At 44.5% G+C, this 20,280-nt stretch overlaps 1 protein-coding gene across 1 annotated transcript; it reads right to left on the bottom strand.

Moving 5' to 3' along the window:
• Positions 1-709: 709 nt before the first annotated feature.
• On the bottom strand, positions 710-20,147 carry PSMA7 (proteasome 20S subunit alpha 7). The gene is made up of 7 exons (XM_073607525.1): positions 19,948-20,147; positions 15,362-15,488; positions 11,060-11,184; positions 9,312-9,434; positions 9,116-9,235; positions 3,653-3,715; positions 710-873 (listed from the first exon to the last, which is right to left on the bottom strand). The coding sequence occupies exons 1-7, from the start codon at positions 20,041-20,043 to the stop codon at positions 781-783; spliced, it is 747 nt and encodes a 248-aa protein (XP_073463626.1). The 5' UTR covers positions 20,044-20,147; the 3' UTR covers positions 710-780.
• Positions 20,148-20,280: the final 133 nt, after the last annotated feature.

Here is a 20,280-nt window from a genome sequence, read left to right as displayed (position 1 = left end):
CGCATGCGCACATCGTAGAACCTTTTTTTTCAACGGGAGATACCATTTCTTGGCCACAATTTAATGCTATGTAAACAGCGGAGTGACACCGTATTTGTCATATTGTGCCTCGCTGTTACGTCACGGGTTTACAGCGAGGCACAATCTGACATCTACGGTGTACCTCAGCTCTTTGCATAGCTTTCAATTGTGCCCGTGAAATGGTATCTCCCATCAAAAAAACCCTCCTACGATGTGCGCATGCGCTATGGTGACGTCACTCCAGCTGATCCGCAAATCAGCTGGAGTGCCCTTCTGTCCTGCGCATGCGCTTTTCGACGGAGGGCACAAATCGATAGAACACAGGCGCTATAGGGGAAGCAGATTATGTGGCTCCCGCTTCTTCTACTGGCTCCATCCATAACACTGATGCTCTGGGATGGCGGGTCGGCATCTAGCGATCTGGGCTTGCTGACCCGCCATCCCAGAGCAGGTGATTGCGGGTCATCTGGTGGGCACTCCCGCCATAGGCTATACCAGTGATGGCAAACCTTGGCACCCCAGATGTTCTGGAACTACATTTCCCATGAAGGTCATGCACTCTGCAGTGTAGTTGAGCATCATGGGAAATGTAGATCCAAAACATCTGGGGTGCCGAGGTTCGCCATCACTGGGCTATACTATTGAAAATGTAGAGGTTTTCTGCATCCAAAAATCTGGAAACCAGTGCTTAGGTTTTAAAAAAGAAATTTCATTACAAGGCCGATACTTAAAGCAGACTGAATAGAACAAAGTGTCAAGTTAAGTTGTCTTCTTTTGTTTTTTCTTTTCATTTTCTTCCTTCTCTTTTTCAATCTCTGCCACGTACCGTTCAATCTCATCTGGGCTTAGGATCTGTAAGAAAATAGGTTCTGGTGAAAATGGGGGGATTGGGAGAATGAATCCACAGAATACAGCTGTGGCCAAAAGTTTTGAGAATGACACAAATATTCATTTTCACAAAGTCTTCAGTGTTTTTAGATCTTTTTGTCAGATGCTACTATGATATACTGAAGTATAATTACAAGTATTTCATAAGTGTCAAAGGCTTTTATTGAAAATGATATGAAGTTTATGCAAAGAGTCAATATTTGCAGTGCTGACCCTTTTTTTTCCCCAAGACCTCTGCAAATCTTCCTGGCATGGCGATCAATCAACTTCTGGGGCACAAGTTCTCAATGGGATTAGGGTCTGGGGAGTTTCCTGGCCAGGGACCCAAAATTTCGATGTTTTGTTCCCTAAGCCAGTTAGTTATCACTTTTGCCCTATGGCAAGGTGCTCCATCATGCTGGAAAAGGCATTGTTCCTCTCCAAACTGTTCCTGGATGGTTGGAAGAAGTTGCCCTCGGAGGATGTACCATTTTGTACCATTCTTTATTCATGGCTGTGTTCTTAGGCAAAATTGTGACTGAGCCCACGTCCTTGGCTGAAAAGCAACCCCACACATGAATGGTCTCAGGATGCATTACTGTTGGCATGACACAGGACTGATGGTAGGGCTCACCTTTTCTTCTCTGAAGGATTTTTCCGGATGCCCGGTTGTAAACCTCCCTGTAACATTTGTACCTATAGATAAGCCTTTATTCTAGGCTTGCCTATAGGTACTGTAAATATCTCCTAAACATGCGCTGTTTAAGAGATATTCACTGTTACTGAGCCGATCAAGTCATTGCCGAATGCGCTCTGAAGGAACGGCCATCCGTGCCATTCCTTCAGGAGCGTGTGCTGTGACCGGCGGCACCCGCGTGCATGCGTGGGAGTGACATCACGCAACTCTGGCCAGTCACACAGCCGGAGTCCACGGCCCTGGAAGGAAGATGGATGCGACCTGCAACGAAGACGGCACGGGCATCATTTGCACATTATGCCTTTACTTTGCAGAGAAGTAAGGTTTACTTCCTCTTTAAATCTGAGTCAGCAGACTTTGTGAAAATTTATATTTGTGTCATTCTCAAAACTTTTGGCTATATATCAAAGTAAAGTCTTATGGTATCCAATAAATAGGAATATTAGAGCTGCTGATTCTCTGAGGCTGTTTGCCTAAGATCCTGTGATGGGGAGAAGCATCTGATAAACCCTGTGACTTGAAAACACTACTTGCCTGGCTATTATGCTGACAAACATACTTTGCCTAAGCAGAACAAGTAGGCCGAGATAGGAAGAGGTCTGCAAATTTGTTAGTAAATTAGAATACTGAAAAAATATCAACAAGCAGCTGGCACCTTGCTGCAACCCCATCTAGTTTTAAATGGCAAACGATAATCTATGCTCAACTCTCTAGTGACCCTTGTCTCCTACCTTCCCCTCGGTTCTCCTCCGTTCTCTTCACCTTTCAACATTTTGTGAAGCACTGGAGGCCTGTCCCCCCCCATGCCACACTATAGAACTCAGCAGTCATGTAGGGGTCAGAAGGAGGAATGCCCAGAAGAGTTGAACGTTAAAGCGTTTGTTACCCCAACACTTCATATTCCTGATATGTGTCTGCTGTACCATGTACTTGTCTGAGAAAGTCTCCTGTTCTCTTTGTATTGCTTCCTTTATGTGAAATCCCTGGTGTTTCTACCAGTTCCTCTGTTTTCCTATTAAAAACTGACCGCACTAAGCAGGAGAGCACAGCTGGTCAGTGCTCTAGCTAGGCTGGGAACTCGGTATACTCTCCTCCAATGATCAGACTTGTCCTCACTTGCTCCCGATGCACAGCCCTGCACTGGGAATCTCAGTGTACTGCTGCTTCTCCTCCCCCCAAAAATCCCCCTGAAGAAGACTGATTGTAGGGGTCAAAATGCGTTGGGTATTCATGTGGATAGCCATGTTGTAATGTATTGTAAACTGCGTCCATGGTGCAAGTTTTGCCTGGAATAATGGCTGATTTTGCTGTTCATATGTCACTAACCAGAGCTCATATTATAAACTCATTGTGAATTTGAATCAATTTTTTGATACAATAAAAAGATTTCAATTCAATTATTTTTCTACAAATATATTTTACTGCCAAAAAACCCCTTGGGGAAACTATTCAATTTTTGTAACTTTTTTGGGGTGTGCACCCCCGTTGACTCTCATATAGGTGTCCTTCTACATAACACGTCATACTTACCTGCTCTGTATAATGGTTTTGCACAGAGCAGCCCTAAACCTCCTCTTTTCGGGTCCCCAGCCAAAACTCTGGGCTCCTCCCCCTGTTAAACGTCCCCATAACAAGCCACTTGCTATTGGGGCTCTTGTGCAGCCTTGCTCGGTTATGTCCATTGTCACACAGAGTGCAGCTCAGCCCCGCTCCTTCCTCATTGCCTGTGATGGACAGCAGCAGGAGCCAATGGCTCCTACTGCTGTGTCTGAGCCAATAAGAAGAGAGAGTGCTGGGAGCAGCTGCTCTTGTGCACATAGCTGGATCAAGATCAGGCTCAGGTAAGTATAAGTGTTGGGGGGGGGGGGGGTGGAGCTGCACACAGAAGGTTTTTTTACCTTCATGCATAGAATGCAGAATAATGAAGAATGGAGGTAAAAAGCAACAGCCTTCAGAACCACTTTATTTTAACAAAAAGATCAGACCTGTATGTTTTTTTCCAAGTGCAAGCTAGAAGACTCAACACTCTTTTGCCATAATTCACAAAATCACACAGTGTACCGGTACCTTTAGTGGCTGGTCTCGCCTCATAACCGCTAGTTCAATGTTTTTTCCTCCAGACTGAACAACCTGGGGGAGAAAAAACAAAAAAACAAAAAAGTTATTTACAAAGAAAATTACTAATCATGATGTCCCCATACAACAACCATATCAGCCATGGTATTACTTTGTAGGGGAAGCGCATATAGGAAGGTTCATCCCATCTAACACTTGCCTGTTCCTATCTGCTCTATGCCAATGCAGAACTTTTTGTTGACTTCTCTCCTAAGGACTACAGGGCAGAAAGTTATCTGCGCGCATATATATATATTAAAGCCCCTTTCACGCGGCAATCCCACTCGGGTCCGCCGCCTGACGGAATCGCTTGAGCCATCCATTGACTCCTATGGGGAGACGGATGTCAGCGGAGATGTGTCCGCTGACACCCATCTGCCATCCGATACGATAAAAATCAGACGTATTCCAATCCACCAAGACGGATGGTGAACGCATCGGCTGAGATCTGATGAAAACGGACATGCTGTCCATTTTTGTCAGATCTCTCCATAGGAATCAGCGGCGCTCTGACAGGCCCCTCCCCACTCAGTGAGCAGAGACGAACCTGTCATACTCCGGCTCAGCGGAGATCAACTGAGCGGATCTGCCTTGTGTGAATGAGGCCTAAAAGACAAACCTGTTTCAGAATACCACTTCAGCCAGCCATAGACAGATATTCAGATAGAGTTATTTAACCGCTTGCTATCCACCCCATAGCAGTTTTACTGCTACAAGGCTGCATGCCAGATCACATATTATATACACACATGTGATTCTGGGCTTCTGCCTGCAGGGGGACGCGATAATTCACAGCAGAAGCCAATTTGTGGGTGCCGTGCACTCAATGTCCTCCAGCACCTGCCGATCATTGGCAATGCAAAGAGAACTAAGATATGTCTATGTAAACAAGGCATATCTCAGATCTGACGAGGGGGAAGAAATGGATTGAGGGACTAAGACCTATTATTTCCCTTAGTAAAAGCAGCACACAGTTTAAGTGATTGTAAAGTCTTGTTTTTTTTTCTATAAAAATAACAAACATGTTATACTTACCTGCTCTGTTGCAGTGGATTTGCACAGAGCAGCCCGGATCCTCCTGTTCTCGGGTCCCTCTTCTGTGCTCCTGGCCCCTCCCCCCTGTCGAGTGCCCCCACAGCAAGCAACTTGCTAGGGGGGCACCCGAATCGAGTCACAGCTCCGTGTGTCTTTTTAGACACAGAGCCGCGGCCCGGCCCCACCTCGTCTTTCCTGATTGGCTGACTGACTTTGACAGCAGTGGGAGTCGATGGCGCTGCTGCTGTGTCTTAGCCAATCAGGAAGGAGAGTCTCAGACGGCCGAGGCACTCGTGGATATTGCTGGATCGAGATGGGGCTCAGGAAAGTATTAGGGGGGCTGCTGCACACAGAAGGCTTTTTATCTTAATGCATAGAATGCATTAAGATAAAAAAACCTTCTGACTTTACAACCACTTTAACACACAAACACTGGCTAGGCACACAGTTAACCCCTTGATCGCTCCTTCCCACCCATTGTCATTAGTACAGTGGCCACATATTTTTTCAGGACTGATCACTATATTAGTGTCACTGGTTCCAGGCAGTGTCAGTTGGTGTCAAAATGTCCACCACATTATTGCAGTCCCACTATAAGTCACTGATCGCCACCATTACTAGTATAAAAATAAATAAATAAAAATTCCATAAATATATCCCATAGTTTGTAGACGCTATAACATTCGCATAAACCAATCATATAAGCTTTTTTTTACCAAAAATATGTAGCAGAATACATATTGGTCTAAATTTTTTATTGGATATGTTTTATAGCATGAAGGAAAAAATTTTTTTTTTTTCGAAATCGGTCATTTTTTTTTGTTTATAGCGAAAAAAAGTAAATAAAAATCACAGAGGTGATCAATTACCAGCAAAAGAAAGCTCTATTTGTGGATAAAAAAAATGACATAAATTTTATTTGGGTACAGTGTCCCATGACCACACAATTGTCGGTTAAAGTAACGCAGTGCTGTATCGCAAAAATTGGCCTGGTCATGAAGACGGGTAAATCTTCCGGAGGTCAAGTGGCTAATGATCGATATTGGTTCACTTAGACATCATTCATAGAACAAAGCTTCATAGAAAGCATCGCCAGAAAAATCAATATGTAGATGTGGAATCTTCCTAAAATTTTCTATCGATCTTTTACTGCATTTCTTTCAAAATACCAAAACAATTGTACGCATCATCACTTAGTGCCAAAAGAAAGTAATGACTGTATCAATGTGCTGCAAGAAAGGTGCCGCCAATTATTTACATCAGGGGTGGGACACTGCGGCCCTTCAGCTGTTGTGGAACGACATGTCCCATCAGGCATTGTAAGACTTGACAGTTACAAGAATGACTCTGAAAAGCAGAGACATGATGGGGAGGATTGAGATATACTCCCAGAGGTAGAGGCACGATGGGACTTGTAGTTTCACAACAGCTGGAGGCTGTAGTTGCCCATCCCCGTTTTACAGGGACAGTTTTCTTTGACAGAAGCAAACCTGTACTTTGGGACTGTTTTCATTGTTTGTGGTGTTGGGTAACATTCTGCCCTCAGCGGAATGCATTCTGCAGCCACGGCCAACTATCCTGGGCCATCACCCCACTCACCAATATGTGGCTCAGTGCAATGTTATGGGGGCGTTTGGCAAGGCTCATATTTGAGAGCCAATGTGAATTAACTCGCAAAAAAAATTATTATATCTATAAAGTGTGTCCACAAACAAACCGAAAGTAAAATAGTCCAAAACAAAATCCGTGACGTGTTGTAGTGCAAATCTTCTACTTAAATGAATCTTCCACCGCACCTCTGTGACTGTGAATCCACTCCCCTTAGGTGAATGCACTCACCAGCTCCTTTTGCCCACACTCTCGTGTCAGGGCCAACAAGCTTTTATCCCACACTCACAAGGGATAAGATTGATCTTCAGTGGTAAACCTGTACACCTCTACTTCTCCAAAGTGTAATGCCCAAGAGCTCTCTCCACATGAAAAAAGAACCACGAAAATGAGACCTTTAAAATAAGGGAGTTTATTACATGTAACTCATCGTTTGTGGTTTATTTAATGTGGTGCCCCTGCGGCCTGTTTTATGTTGGACGCACCAAGCGACTCCTAAGGGTGCGGATCTCTGAACATATGTCCAATATTAGGAATGGATATAAATATCACAGCGTGTCCCTCCATTTTAAAGAGAAACATGATCAGGACCCTACTCTTCTCCAGTTTTGTGGGATTGACATAGTTTACCCTTCCTGGAGAGGGTCAAATCGGGTGAGGGACTTGTCCCAACGAGAGACCCGATGGATATTCCTGCTCAGGTGCCTATTTCCGAGGGGCCTTAACATAGAGTTGGACCTCAACTGCTTCATCAACGACTATTAAATTCAATTGATTGATATATTTTTTTATTTTTAATTTTAATTTTAATTTTTATTTTTATTTTTATTTCATTTTTATTTTCATTTTCATTTATTTTTTGTTTAATTTTATTATTTATTTTATATTTATTTTTATTTTTATTTTTATTATTTATATATTTTTTTTTTTTTTTTTTTTTTTTTTTTTTTTTTATAATTAATTTAATTTTTTTATATTTATTATTTTTTTATATTTGTTTTTTTAGTTTGATGGTGTTGCAGTGAGGGCTCATGTTTATACTGTGAGATAAAGGTATTGTTAGACTTAATCCTGTTTAGTATTTTATCCATGGTTTAGGGGAAGATATGAGTTATAGGTTGGGTTAGCGTTATATATCTGCTCGATGATAGGATGGTATTAGTTGACTGTTTTTTTATATTCAACATTATGATTTACCAAAGCAGCTCTTTTACATATCACTGTGATGTTCAAGGAACTTTTTATGGAGTTTTTTATTTATATATATGGGAGAATTAGCCCGTTGTCTCACGTGGAGGTGAAATATTTTTAGAACAGTATTAATGTGAGGTACAACATCGGGAGAAACATTACAGGATGAAACAGTTCCGATATTTGTAATAATGTGACTGTCACAAGCACAATGTGTACTTTGTTATATAGTAGCAGTGTGAAATGGTGCGAGCGGGGACACAGGGAACGCGCATGCGCAGTATTGCGATCTCCGCTCGGATCAAACACTGAAAGCGCGCAGGCGCAGTTATGGGTCTTCCGCCCGGATCGGAAGCTATGGGTATAAAAGATTGATTGCCGTGCCGTGTAGCCAATCCCATGACTAAGTCTTTATGACGAAACATGTCGGGGCGTGGCTACACGGCAATCGCTTTTGAGTGACGTAGGACGCTGTGACAGGGAGCGCCATACGAGGATAGGTGGAAGCCGGTCACATCTACACCAGGGATCGGGTGAGACGGGTATTTTGAGAAGCGCAGTACCTGGGTCCGCCGTGACCACCACACACTGGTTTACTTACTTTATTTTGTTATGCTGTGACAACTTGCTGTGCTGTGTTACTGTTAAGCCTGCAGTGAATTTTAAAGATGTGAGTGCAATGGTGAAGGGGCTTTTTGATCTTTAATAAATTTTATTACGTTATTGCACCATTGGATTATTTTTCTTTTTTCATGTGGAGAGAGCTCTTGGGCATTACACTTTGGAGAAGTAGAGGTGTACAGGTTTACCACTGAAGATCAATCTTATCCCTTGTGAGTGTGGGATAAAAGCTTGTTGGCCCTGACACGAGAGTGTGGGCAAAAGGAGCTGGTGAGTGCATTCACCTAAGGGGAGTGGATTCACAGTCACAGAGGTGCGGTGGAAGATTCATTTAAGTAGAAGATTTGCACTACAACACGTCACGGATTTTGTTTTGGACTATTTTACTTTCGGTTTGTTTGTGGACACACTTTATAGATATAATAATTTTTTTTGCGAGTTAATTCACATTGGCTCTCAGTTATAATTCTCACATTATATTTGTATGTGCACAGATACGTTATTCACTTAATTGGTGTATATGCACCATTTGTTTGTAATTTTTTTTTGAATATGTCATTGTATGCACATTAATGATGAAGGATGAGGACGTGGTGTAATCATTGCACGGGTTGATGCATCAGCTCATCACTCTTCACTACACTTTATTATTTGATTAGGGATCACGTTTAGCGCTGCTATTTTGAGTTCACTAGGAGCGAGTTTGTGGTGAATCAATTTTTTACTGTATACTTATCATTTAAGCAGCAGCTCAGATTTAGGTTTTTGCCATCAGCGCAGCGTTTTTGGGTGTATGAGTGGGCGGATTTTTATATACATCTGATTCTATATTAAGGCTCATATTTGCCTGCCAAGTGCTTCATTTCTGTTATACTACAAGTAAAGCCCAATACAAGAAAAAAAATGACTGGCCAATAACATAGAACTGGAAATAAGTAGGAGGCTGGCCTTTGTACTCACTTCCAGGAGTGCCTTAATGACCAGTTTAATGGTCAGGTCATCTGTCTCGATCGCCTCTTCCGTGTAGTGCTTCTCCAGGAACTCCCGCACAGACTTGGCCCCTCTGCCGATAGCATTGGCCTGTAAGATGACAATAGATTAGTCTTTATTAACCTGCACAGGGCCCCGAATGCCAAGAGATTGAAGACAGACTTACTTTCCAAGCATGGTAAGTGCCGGAAGGATCTGTCTGGTAGAGACGAGGGGTGCCGTCGAAATCAAAGCCAACAATGAGAGCGGATATACCAAAAGGCCGGCGACCGTTGCTCTGAGTGTAGCGCTGGTGGGATACAAAGTTAGGGTTATAGCATACCATCGTGCAAACCAACTCAGCTGATGAGTTTGCAGCAGTGAAGCACTGGAATACAGTTTAGTACATACACACATTTTACAGAACAAGCAGACTGCTGTAAACGTAAGCTTGTTAGAATAAAATTCTCCTGGATTGGAACACATCCTGACATCCTATAAAAGGTTCTTTATTGGGAGGTCCTTTGCTGAATTCTATCCCAAAGAAGGCAGCGATATATATGACATACTATATATCAGGAAATTTAAGGACAACTATATTGAACAATTTATTTAGACTGCTGTAGCTGAAAATGCCAGTTGCCTGGCTGTCACGCCATCTGGATGCCTTTGCAGACAGCTCTCTATCCCATACACAGCAGGTGCACACGATCCTCTCTTTCATATTAGATCACTGTGGATTTCCTAATCCACTAAGAAGCAAAGAAAGCAAAGCCTTAGGCAATCCACTTAGATAGGGCTGAAACAACTAATCGATTAATCGACAACTAATCGATTATGAAGTTAATCGATTACTATTTTCATAATCGATTAATCGGCCAGTAACATAATGGGGTTGAAAAAAACCTAAAATGAGCCCTTTATAGTACAAAAAGAGCAAATAATCGCTACTGCAAATATTACTTTCACAGTTCTACACTAAAAAATATTAACCCCTTACAGTAGTGATTATCTGCTTTTTTTTTTTTGTACTATAAAGGGCTAATTTTAGTTTTTTTCACCCCATTATGTTACTAAACGTCTTAGACCTGGTTCACATCTATGTGTTTTTTGCTGCTTTTTGCAGAAACGTACTACAGTTCATTCACATGGTTTCCTATGGGACACGTTCACGCAAAACGGTGCTTTTTTAGTTCAATATACTTCAATAGTGAAGCTGCAGAAAAGCATGTAATGCGTTTTTGCAGCAATATGTGTTTTTTAATCTGCCCAACAACAAATTGGCCAAAAAAATGCAAAAACACAAATCGCAGCAAAATCACGAGCACAAAAATCAAAACGCACAGCAAAAAGCACTGCAGAAACAGATGAAAAGCAAACTGCATAGGTGTGTACTGAGCCTTATGCTGGCCAGACGGATCAATTTTCAGATGAAAATATTCAGACGAAAAATCTTTGTACATTCACTGAATGAAAGAACGAACTTTCTTAATATTAAATTTTTTTTGAAGGAAGACATTGTTTTTGTTTTTAATAAAAAAATTTGATCACTGAGTCTGATGATATTTACCAGATTCACCCTTTAATAGTATATACAGTATATCTCCTCTAACAGTTTATACAGTATATCTCCTCTAATAGTATATAAGTATATCTCTTCTGTCTGTTATTCTCAGAGATTAGATATTTTGCTCTCTAATCATATAGTTGTATATATTTAGATATTTTGCTCTCTAATCATATAGTTATATATATTTACAACTGCATGGAGATATGTAAGAATAAATTGCCTTTTTTTAAAACTGTACACATTAACTAAATTATACACCACACTTTTTTTTAAGGTTATTAACCGAATAATCGAAACAATAATCGGCCAACTAATCGATTATGAAAATAATCGTTAGTTACAGCCCTACACTTAGATCTCAGCACCTGTTTTAGACTGGCAATGTATCGTGTGATGTACTCCACAGTCACTGGGTCTTCTACTGTCAGTCTGTGGCTCTGACACTCTACCCGTGCCCGATTTATCACTATTCTGGCGTCAGCTGTGAGACCTGTAAAAGAAAGGAAGTTTGGTTGGTCGCTAGAAGAGAAATTATCTAAGCCCAAGAACAAAAATTGAATACGTTGCAGCTTATCAGTTCTTAGATGTGGTGGCTGCATTTGATTTCTTTTCACCTGATGATCCTGTCAGTAACACATCTCTTGTCCTAGGGTCATAACTAGGGTTGCACCAATACCACTTTCTTTCTCTCCACCCCCCCAGTACTCGCAGATACCGATTACCGATACATGATGTTAAAAAAAAAAAAAAAAAAAGTGACAGTGGACTGTGTCAGTAGTTTTTTTATTTATTTTTTTTACAATTTTATTTTTTACAAATATTTTTTTACAATTTATATTTTTTGTTATTCTTTACAATGCTTTCTTTTTTTGGGGGAGGGAGGAGTGGACGGTGTCAGCGTTGTTTTATTTAATTTTTTTTTTCCGAATTTTACCTTTTAAATAATAATTTCTTTTTTTCTATTATTATCAGCCCTTGGGGGGGGGGGGGGGGGATTTGTTAAGCTATGAGGAATCTAAACAGAATTTAATTTACTGGGTGATTGGGATCCAGTGTAGGGATTGGAGGAGAGGGTCGGCAGACACTGAGCGGTTGGTAAGGTGGATAAGTCTGACAGCAGCATTCATGATAGACTGAAGAGGGGAGGAGCCTATGGAGAGGCAGGCCAATGAGAAGGGAGTTGCAAGAGTCAAGGCGAGAGATAACAAGGGAGTGAATGAGGAGCTTGGTGGTTTCATTTGTTAAAAGGGGTGAATTTTAGAGATGTTACGAAGGTGAATTCTACAAACTTTTGACAGCGATTGAATTAGAGGCTGAAATGACAAGTGAGAGTCTAGGATTACACCTAGTACCCTGGCGTGAGGGGAGGGACTGATGGTTGCATTGTTGATTTTGATGGAAAGGTCATGGAGGGGGGGAATATTAATAGCTTAGTTTTAGAGAGATTTAGTTTAAGGAAGTGGTGCGACATCCATGCTGACAGGGGCGTAACTACCACCATAGCGACCCATGCGGCTGCTATGGGGCCCGGAGCCGAGTGGGGCCCAGTGAGGATAAGAGCACCGCCAGCACAGTCTCCCAGCCAGGGGAAGAGAGAGGAAAGGAAGAGGCGAGCTGTCCGTATCAGCAGAGAGCTGAATTGCCCGATGTAAGAGCTTTCATTAGAACTTCCAGTGTTCCCGGGGCTCACGTCACATAGCTCCACCTTTTGGCCCGGTGCCTTTGATAGACAGAACGCCGATCCAATGCGGGACATGTGACGTCATCAAAGGCGTTGGGCCATGAGGTGGGGCTATGTGACGATGAGCCCCGGGAAGACAGGAAATTCAAATGAAAGCTATTACAGCGGGCAATCCCGCTCTCTGCTGATCCGGGTGGCTTGCCTCTTCCTCTGCATAGGTGAGGCTGTATGGGGCACAGGCAGACCAGGCTGTATTGGCCACAGGTCACGCTGTATGGGGCACAGGTCACGCTGCATTGACACTAGGGCAGCTGGGGGGGGGGGGGGGGGGGCTGTTTGAAGAGGGGCCCCATACAACATTTTGCTATGGGGCCCTGCTATTTCTAGTTACGCCCCTGCATGCTGATATGTCAGTTAGTAAGTTAGTAATGCGAGAGGAGACTGAAGGAGTGAGGTGAGGAGTAGACAGATAGATTTGGGTGTCATCAGCGTATAAGTGGTATTGGAAGCCGTGGGTGGTTATCAAGTGACCAAGGGAGGAGGTGTAAATAGAGAAGAGAAGGGGTCCAAGAACAGAGCCTTGGGGGACCCCCACAGAAAGAGGCAATGAAGAGGAGGAGACAGAGTTGTAGGTGACACTGAAGGAGCGCTGTGATAAATAGGCAGAGAACCTGGATAGAGCAGAATCGCGGAGGCCAAGGGAATGTAGTTTATTGAGAAGGAGCGGGTGGTCAACAGTATCAAAGGCCGCAGAGAGGTCAAGTAGTAGGAGTATGGAGTACTGGCTGTTGGTTTTAGCAGTTAGTAAATCGTTAGTGAGTTTTAGTAAGGCAGTTTCTGTGGAGTGCTGCGAGCGAAAGCCAGACTGTAAGGGATCAAGAAGGTTATTTTCACTGAGGTAGGAGCTAAGACGATTGTAGACTAAGCGTTCTAGAAGTTTGGAGGTGAATGGGAGCAATGAGATGGGTCTTAAGTTGTTCAGGTTGGTAGGGTCCAGTGAGGGCTTTTTTAAGTATGGGAGTGATCTGCGCATGTTTTAGAGGGGAGGGGAATGTGCCACTAGAGAGGGAGAGATTGAAGATGTGAGTGAGGGAGCATAGGATAGAAGAAGAGGGTGACCGTAGTATTTGTGAGGGAACAGGATCCAAGGGACAATTGGTTAGGTGGGCATCTGAGAAAAGTTTTGTAACCTCTTCAGTAGTAGCCAATTCAAAACAGGAGAGAGTGTTGAATGTGCTGTTAGGCAAGGTATGTTAGGTGGGGAAGATGTACGCACAGTGGAGGTATCCTCACGAATTGCATCAATCTTGTCTTTGAAATGATTGGCAATCTCTTGGGCAGTGAGTGAGTTAGTAGGTAGAGGGGGTGGGGGACGAAGCAGAGAGTTAATGGTTGAGAAGAGCCGACGGGGACTGGATGACAAGGAATTAAAAATAAGAGGAACTTGATTTAATTATCATTTCAAAATAATTTTAATAAACCTTAATTAGTAAACACTGCAGGTAAGGGGAAAAAAACTGCACATCAGAGCACGGTATAAAACCATCTCATGGTTATACGTTACTTCTTGGTAGTAAGGATCTAATAGATTTGCCTTTTTAATCACTTTAAGACCAGGCCTCTTTTTCAGACTCAGTGTTTACAAGTTAAAAACACGTTTTTTTGCTAGAAAATTACTTAGAACCCCCAAACATTATACATTTTTTATCTAACACCCTAGAGAATAAAATGGCGGTCATTGCAATACTTTTTGTCACACCGCATTTGCGTAGCGGTTTTACAAGCGCACTTTTTTTGGAAAAAAAATCACTTTTTTGAATAAGACAACAGTAAAGTTAGCCCAATTTTTTTTTAATAGTGTGAAAGATAATGTTACGACGAGTAAATTGATACCCAACATGTCATACTTCAAAATTGTGCCCGTTTGTGGAATGGCGTCATAATTTTACCCTTAAAAATCTCCATAGGCGACAATTAAAAAATTCTACAGGTTGCATGTTTTGAGTTACAGAGGAGGTCTGGTGCTGTTGCTCTCGCTCTAACGATCGCGGCGATACCTCACATGTGTGGTTTGACCACTGTTTTCATATGCGGGCGCTACTCATGTGTGCGTTCACTTCTGCACACAAGCTCGTCGGGACCTGGCACTTTAAAAAAAAAAAATTTTTTTCCTTATTTATTTTTACACCGTTTCTAAAAAAAAAATAATACTTTGGGTCACTTTTATTCCTATTACAAGGAATGTAAAAAAGCACGACAGGTTCTCTTAAATATGAGATCTGGGGTCAAAAAGACCTCAGATCTCATATTTACACTAAAATGCAATAAAAGAAAAAAAAAAAAAAAAAAAATTGTCATTTGAAAAAAATTACAACAGAAAAATGTGCCTTTAAGACGTATGGGCGGAAGTGGCGTTTTAACGTCACTTGCGCCCTGCTATAGTATGGAGACGGGTGGGCCATCTTCCCCCTCACTCGTCTCCATACCCAGCGACGGATAGGTCCTGATTGCCTACGCCGCTGTTGACGGCTCTGGTAAGCGGCGGAGGGCGCGGGAGAGAGCGGCGGGGGGCCTGTCCCGCTGTCAATAAAGGTGATCTTGTGGTGAATCCGCCGCAGAGACCACCATTATCGTTAACCGAACCGCCGCCTGAAGAGATGGATACCTCGGTTGTGGCAGTCGCAGCCGAGATATCCCTGAATGAATGAATGAATGGAGTGACTTGTATAGTGCTACCTATGCGAACTGAATCGCCACAGGGCGCTTTTGCCACCGGTGCCCTCTTCAAAGTCAGGACTTATATAGTCGTGCGGCCGTCGGTAAGTGGTTAACCAATCAGAAACCTTCTTTCAACGTCAAAACTGTGCTAAAAGCATGAATGAAATAAGCTTATTGGTTTCCATTTTGCAGTTTTATTTCAAAAATGCACCTCCCTCCCATGCACCTCCCTCAAACATACACCATCTAAGCAATTTCATGTCCATACCAGCAAAGGCCATGAAGACGTTCTCATCCAGAGCGCAGATTTTCCGCACCGTCCTCTCATCCTGAAGTTTGGCCACAGATTTCTTCTCCACTCCGAGTACCACAATTTCCTTTCCTCGTACCCCGACCTGCAACACAGAACACATCGTCAGACCCCCAGTGCTAATAAAACTTTGGCTGTGTGCACAAACTGCAGTACAGGCCTTGTCCTGATGGTTGTGATGTCCTAGAACTATACAAAGTAGGTTGTGATGTCATCCACCCACCTCCCCACCTCAGCCATTGAGGGGAAGACTTGCATTCATTGATAAAAAAAAAAGGCTTCCTGGTAATAGCTGAGCATTGCTCAAACCAACTTGATTCTGTTCCCTTTACCGCTGCCGGAACACATCGCTGTATATCGTATACAGCAGGTGCTACATGCATTATTCAGTGCTGACAGCAGCTGCAGCAATTAGTATAGGAAATAGTAAGGGCCAGCTTGGTCCAAACAAACTATTTAAAGTGAAAGGAAAGGCAGAGTTGGGCTTTACATCTCGAGCCCCTGATCTCCTAGAGCCTCTTTGCAGCCACTTCCTGTCCAGTGATGGCTACATGACATTTCTCAGAAGGTGATATTTTAAAACAGCCAATGGCAGCCTATATCTGAAGCCCACGTGACAGGGTGCCAACCCAGGGGACCAATTATAAATCAAGGGTAGAGCATTTCCTATACAAAAACAAGACCACCAGGTATTCTTTCAATAAAATATGCAAATTTAAAAAAAGTAAAAATGACTTCTGAAAAGACAGTAAAATGTTGAAGCTTCTATGTGATATTAGTGATGAAGAACAGTTCATGTACGAGAAACAGTTGTCCATAGAGGAGGAAGCAATACATCTATGCACTGCTGACTTCCTGCTCCTATGGAATGACACAGCAAAAAGAAGAATTGATAACAAGCTATTATTTATAGTGGGGCTGGGTTAGATCATCTGTCGGATTTTTATTGCCCCCTCATTAATTGGCATTCACAATGACAGTAGTCACTACTAGAGAATGAGGCTGCTACAATCTGCTCATCCTGAAGCCTGACCAAAGATTCCAAGTGGGGGATCATATATATGGCTGGATCTTCTTTTTTTCATTTATATATGATCTCCACCAACGCAAATCACCAATATTGGTTGGTTCTTCTTTTTTAGTTACCGATGATTCCCACCAACACAATTACTAATATTGGTTGGATCTTCTTTTTCTTTTTCAGTTATATATAGTGTCCATATAATAAAGACAGCAGCTACAGTATTTGTAGCTGCTGACTTAAAAAAAAAAAAAAAAATTATCCCAAGGCAGAACATCACTTTAAGGACGCGGCAGCCCCGCTCCTTAACAATCGATAAATTGACGTCTTTTTATTTTTTTAATTTCAGCTGTCAGTGGGGGAATCCCGCTGACAGCTGAAAGAACTGAGCCTGTAAGTATCGGAGCATTTACACGAGTACCGATACTTGTGCAAGTGCTTGGTATCGGCGGAACCCTAATCCCCACCAACATAATCCCCAATAATGGTTGGTTCTTCTTTTTCAGTTACCTATGATCCCTATCAAGGCAATCACCAAACCAATATTGGTGATTGTGTTGGTGGGGATCATAGGTAACTGAAAACAAAGAATGCCCCCTCACCCAGGCGGTCAATGGGAAGAATGCCTCCCACCCCCCACTGGTGGGCAGTAGGAAGAATGCCTCCCACCCCCCACTGGTGGGCAGTAGGAAGAATGCCTCCCCACTGGTGGGCTGTAGGAAGATTGCCCCCCCCCCCCCCCACACACACACACTGGTGGGAAGTAGAAAGAATGCCCCCCCTCACACTGGTGGGAAGAATGCCCCCCTCACACTGGTGGGAAGAATGCCCCCCTCACACTGGTGGGAAGAATGCCCCCCTCACACTGGTGGGAAGAATGCCCCCACGCACAGGTGGACTGGTGGGACATAGGAAGAATGCCCCTTCACACTGGTGGGAAGTAGGAAGAATGCCCCCTCACACTGGTGGGAAGTAGGAAGAATGCCCCCTCACACTGGTGGGAAGTAGGAAGAATGCCCCCTCACACTGGTGGGAAGTAGGAAGAATGCCCCCTCACACTGGTGGGAAGTAGGAAGAATGCCCCCTCACACTGGTGGGAAGTAGGAAGAATGCCCCCTCACACTGGTGGGAAGCAAGCCCCCCCCTCACACTGGTGGGAAGAATGCCCCCTCACACTGGTGGGAAGCAAGAAGAATGCCCCCCTCACACTGGTGGGAAGAATGCGCCCCTCACACTGGTGGGAAGAATGCGCCCCTCACACTGGTGGGAAGAATGCGCCCCTCACACTGGTGGGAAGAATGCGCCCCTCACACTGGTGGGAAGAATGCGCCCCTCACACTGGTGGGAAGAATGCGCCCCTCACACTGGTGGGAAGTAGGAAGAATGCCCCCTCACACTGGTGGGAAGAATGCCCCCCTCACACTGGTGGGAAGTAGGAAGAATGCCCCCTCACACTGGTGGGAAGAATGCCCCCACGCACAGGTGGACTGGTGGGACATAGGAAGAATGCCCCTTCACACTGGTGGGAAGTAGGAAGAATGCCCCCCTCACACTGGTGGGAAGAATGCCCCCACGCACAGGTGGACTGGTGGGACATAGGAAGAATGCCCCTTCACACTGGTGGGAAGTAGGAAGAATGCCCCCTCACACTGGTGGGAAGCAAGCCCCCCTCACACTGGTGGGAAGAATGCCCCCCTCACACTGGTGGGAAGAATGCCCCCCTCACACTGGTGGGAAGAATGCCCCCACGCACAGGTGGACTGGTGGGACATAGGAAGAATGCCCCTTCACACTGGTGGGAAGCAAGAAGAATGCCCCCTCACACTGGTGGGAAGAATGCCCCCACGCACAGGTGGACTGGTGGGACATAGGAAGAATGCCCCTTCACACTGGTGGGAAGCAAGAAGAATGCCCCCCTCACACTGGTGGGAAGAATGCCCCCACGCACAGGTGGACTGGTGGGACATAGGAAGAATGCCCCTTCACACTGGTGGGAAGCAAGAAGAATGCCCCCCTCACACTGGTGGGAAGAATGCCCCCACGCACAGGTGGACTGGTGGGACATAGGAAGAATGCCCCTTCACACTGGTGGGAAGCAAGAAGAATGCCCCCCTCACACTGGTGGGAAGAATGCCCCCTCACACTGGTGGGAAGCAAGAAGAATGCCCCCTTACATTAGTGGTTAAAATACCACCCTTACAGAGCAAAATAACCACTGTTGTCATGCTGCCGACACTGCCAAGTAGCATTGGCCCTGGAACTATGCAGGAGGGTCAACGAGATACAGCTGAAGGAACCGCTAGCAACCTAAGGAAGAACCCCAGGGTTCCACGGAGCCCTGGTTGAGAGTGGCTGCTCTAAGGGCTTCCTCGTTTTCTGGTGGATGCCTCTGGTGCCACCATCCAGCATACATCCTTACAGCAGCCTCTCAACCTTTTTACCCCAGAAGTACCATTGAAATCATTTTCAGGTCTCAGAATTCCTGCTAAAACCAATGACTGGTTGCCAATGGGAAGAAAATACCCTTATGGTGGTGCCAAAAAAAGATCATTGGTGTCATGTAAATGGCTTTACCAAGTGGCATTGGCTCCAGATTGACTCCATCAGGTACCATCAGATGGAAAGTCATTCAGCTACAACAAGAAACCTTAAAGTGTTAGTTCACCTTTATTGAAAAACACCCTACCCATCCCCCGGTCTGTGGATTCAAAGTTCCCCACTCTTCTCTGTGCATTGCTTCTGGGACAGACCAGCCCACAGCAACCAGATGCCATTTTCTGAGATCTGATGGGTTGCTAGGGGCAACAGTTTCACTTCTCACCCATCAAGCCCAAAAACCTGGAGGTGTTGCCCATAACCTGAAGCCCTGTATCCTGAGATCTGATGGGTTGCCAAGAGATCTGGTGCTGTTACCCATAGCAACCAGCTGCCCCGTTTCCAAGGCTCGGATTGGCTGCCAGGGGCAACAATTTCACTTCTCATCCATCAGGCTAAGAGACCTGAAGCTGTTACCACATGCTCTGTATTTGAGGTCTAAATGGTTGTTAGGAGCAACAGGTTCAGAGCTGTTGCCTATAGCAACCAGATGCCCTGCTTTCTGATGGGTTGCTAGGGGCAACAGTTTCACTTCTCACCCACAAGGCCCAAAAACCTGGGAGGTGGTGCCCATAAACAACCACAGGCCTTGTATCCTGAGATCTGATGGGTTGCCAATGTTTCACTCTTTAGGCGAAGAGACCTGGTGCTGTTACCCATAGCAACCAGCTGCCCTGTTTCTAAGGATCTGATTGGCTGCCAGGGGCATACCCATAGAAATCACACGCTCTGTATTTCGGATCTAAATGGTTGCTAGGAGCAACAGGCCTGGAGTTGTTGCCTATAGCAACCAAGTGACCTCTATCATGAGACCTCAGGCCTGGTTGGTTGCCGAGGGTCCGATGTGTGCTCCCTTGTCCCCGGGAGGCCCCCATCCTCCCCAGGCGGGACACCAGTCCCTCCACAGAGAATACAGAGCCGTCCTCACCGCCGTGGAGCCTTTCTTCACGGCCTCCTGGGCGTATTCCACCTGGAAGAGATGTCCATCCGGGGAGAAGACGGTGATAGCTCGGTCGTAGCTCATTCTCACAGCGCGGTCAGACTGCTCACCAAACCGAAAGCTGCTCCTGAAAACAGCTCACTCATCCGCCTCCTATCCACTAAGCCGACTTACGCCTCCAGCGCAGCGTAGAGCTCTTGCCTTACCCACCCCTCTACGCTACGCAAATTGCGTAACCAAACCCCGCCCACGGGAACCTGCGCTACCCGGCGCTTACAGACAGGAAACCCGGCTTATGGGGCGTACCAAATGTATGCAGGG

The sequence above is a fragment of the Aquarana catesbeiana genome, linkage group LG12 (assembly GCF_042186555.1).
Source record: "Aquarana catesbeiana isolate 2022-GZ linkage group LG12, ASM4218655v1, whole genome shotgun sequence".
Classification (NCBI taxonomy): domain Eukaryota; kingdom Metazoa; phylum Chordata; class Amphibia; order Anura; family Ranidae; genus Aquarana; species Aquarana catesbeiana.
Note: the sequence above shows the minus strand (reverse complement) of the source record. Positions and strands in the feature narration are given on the sequence as shown.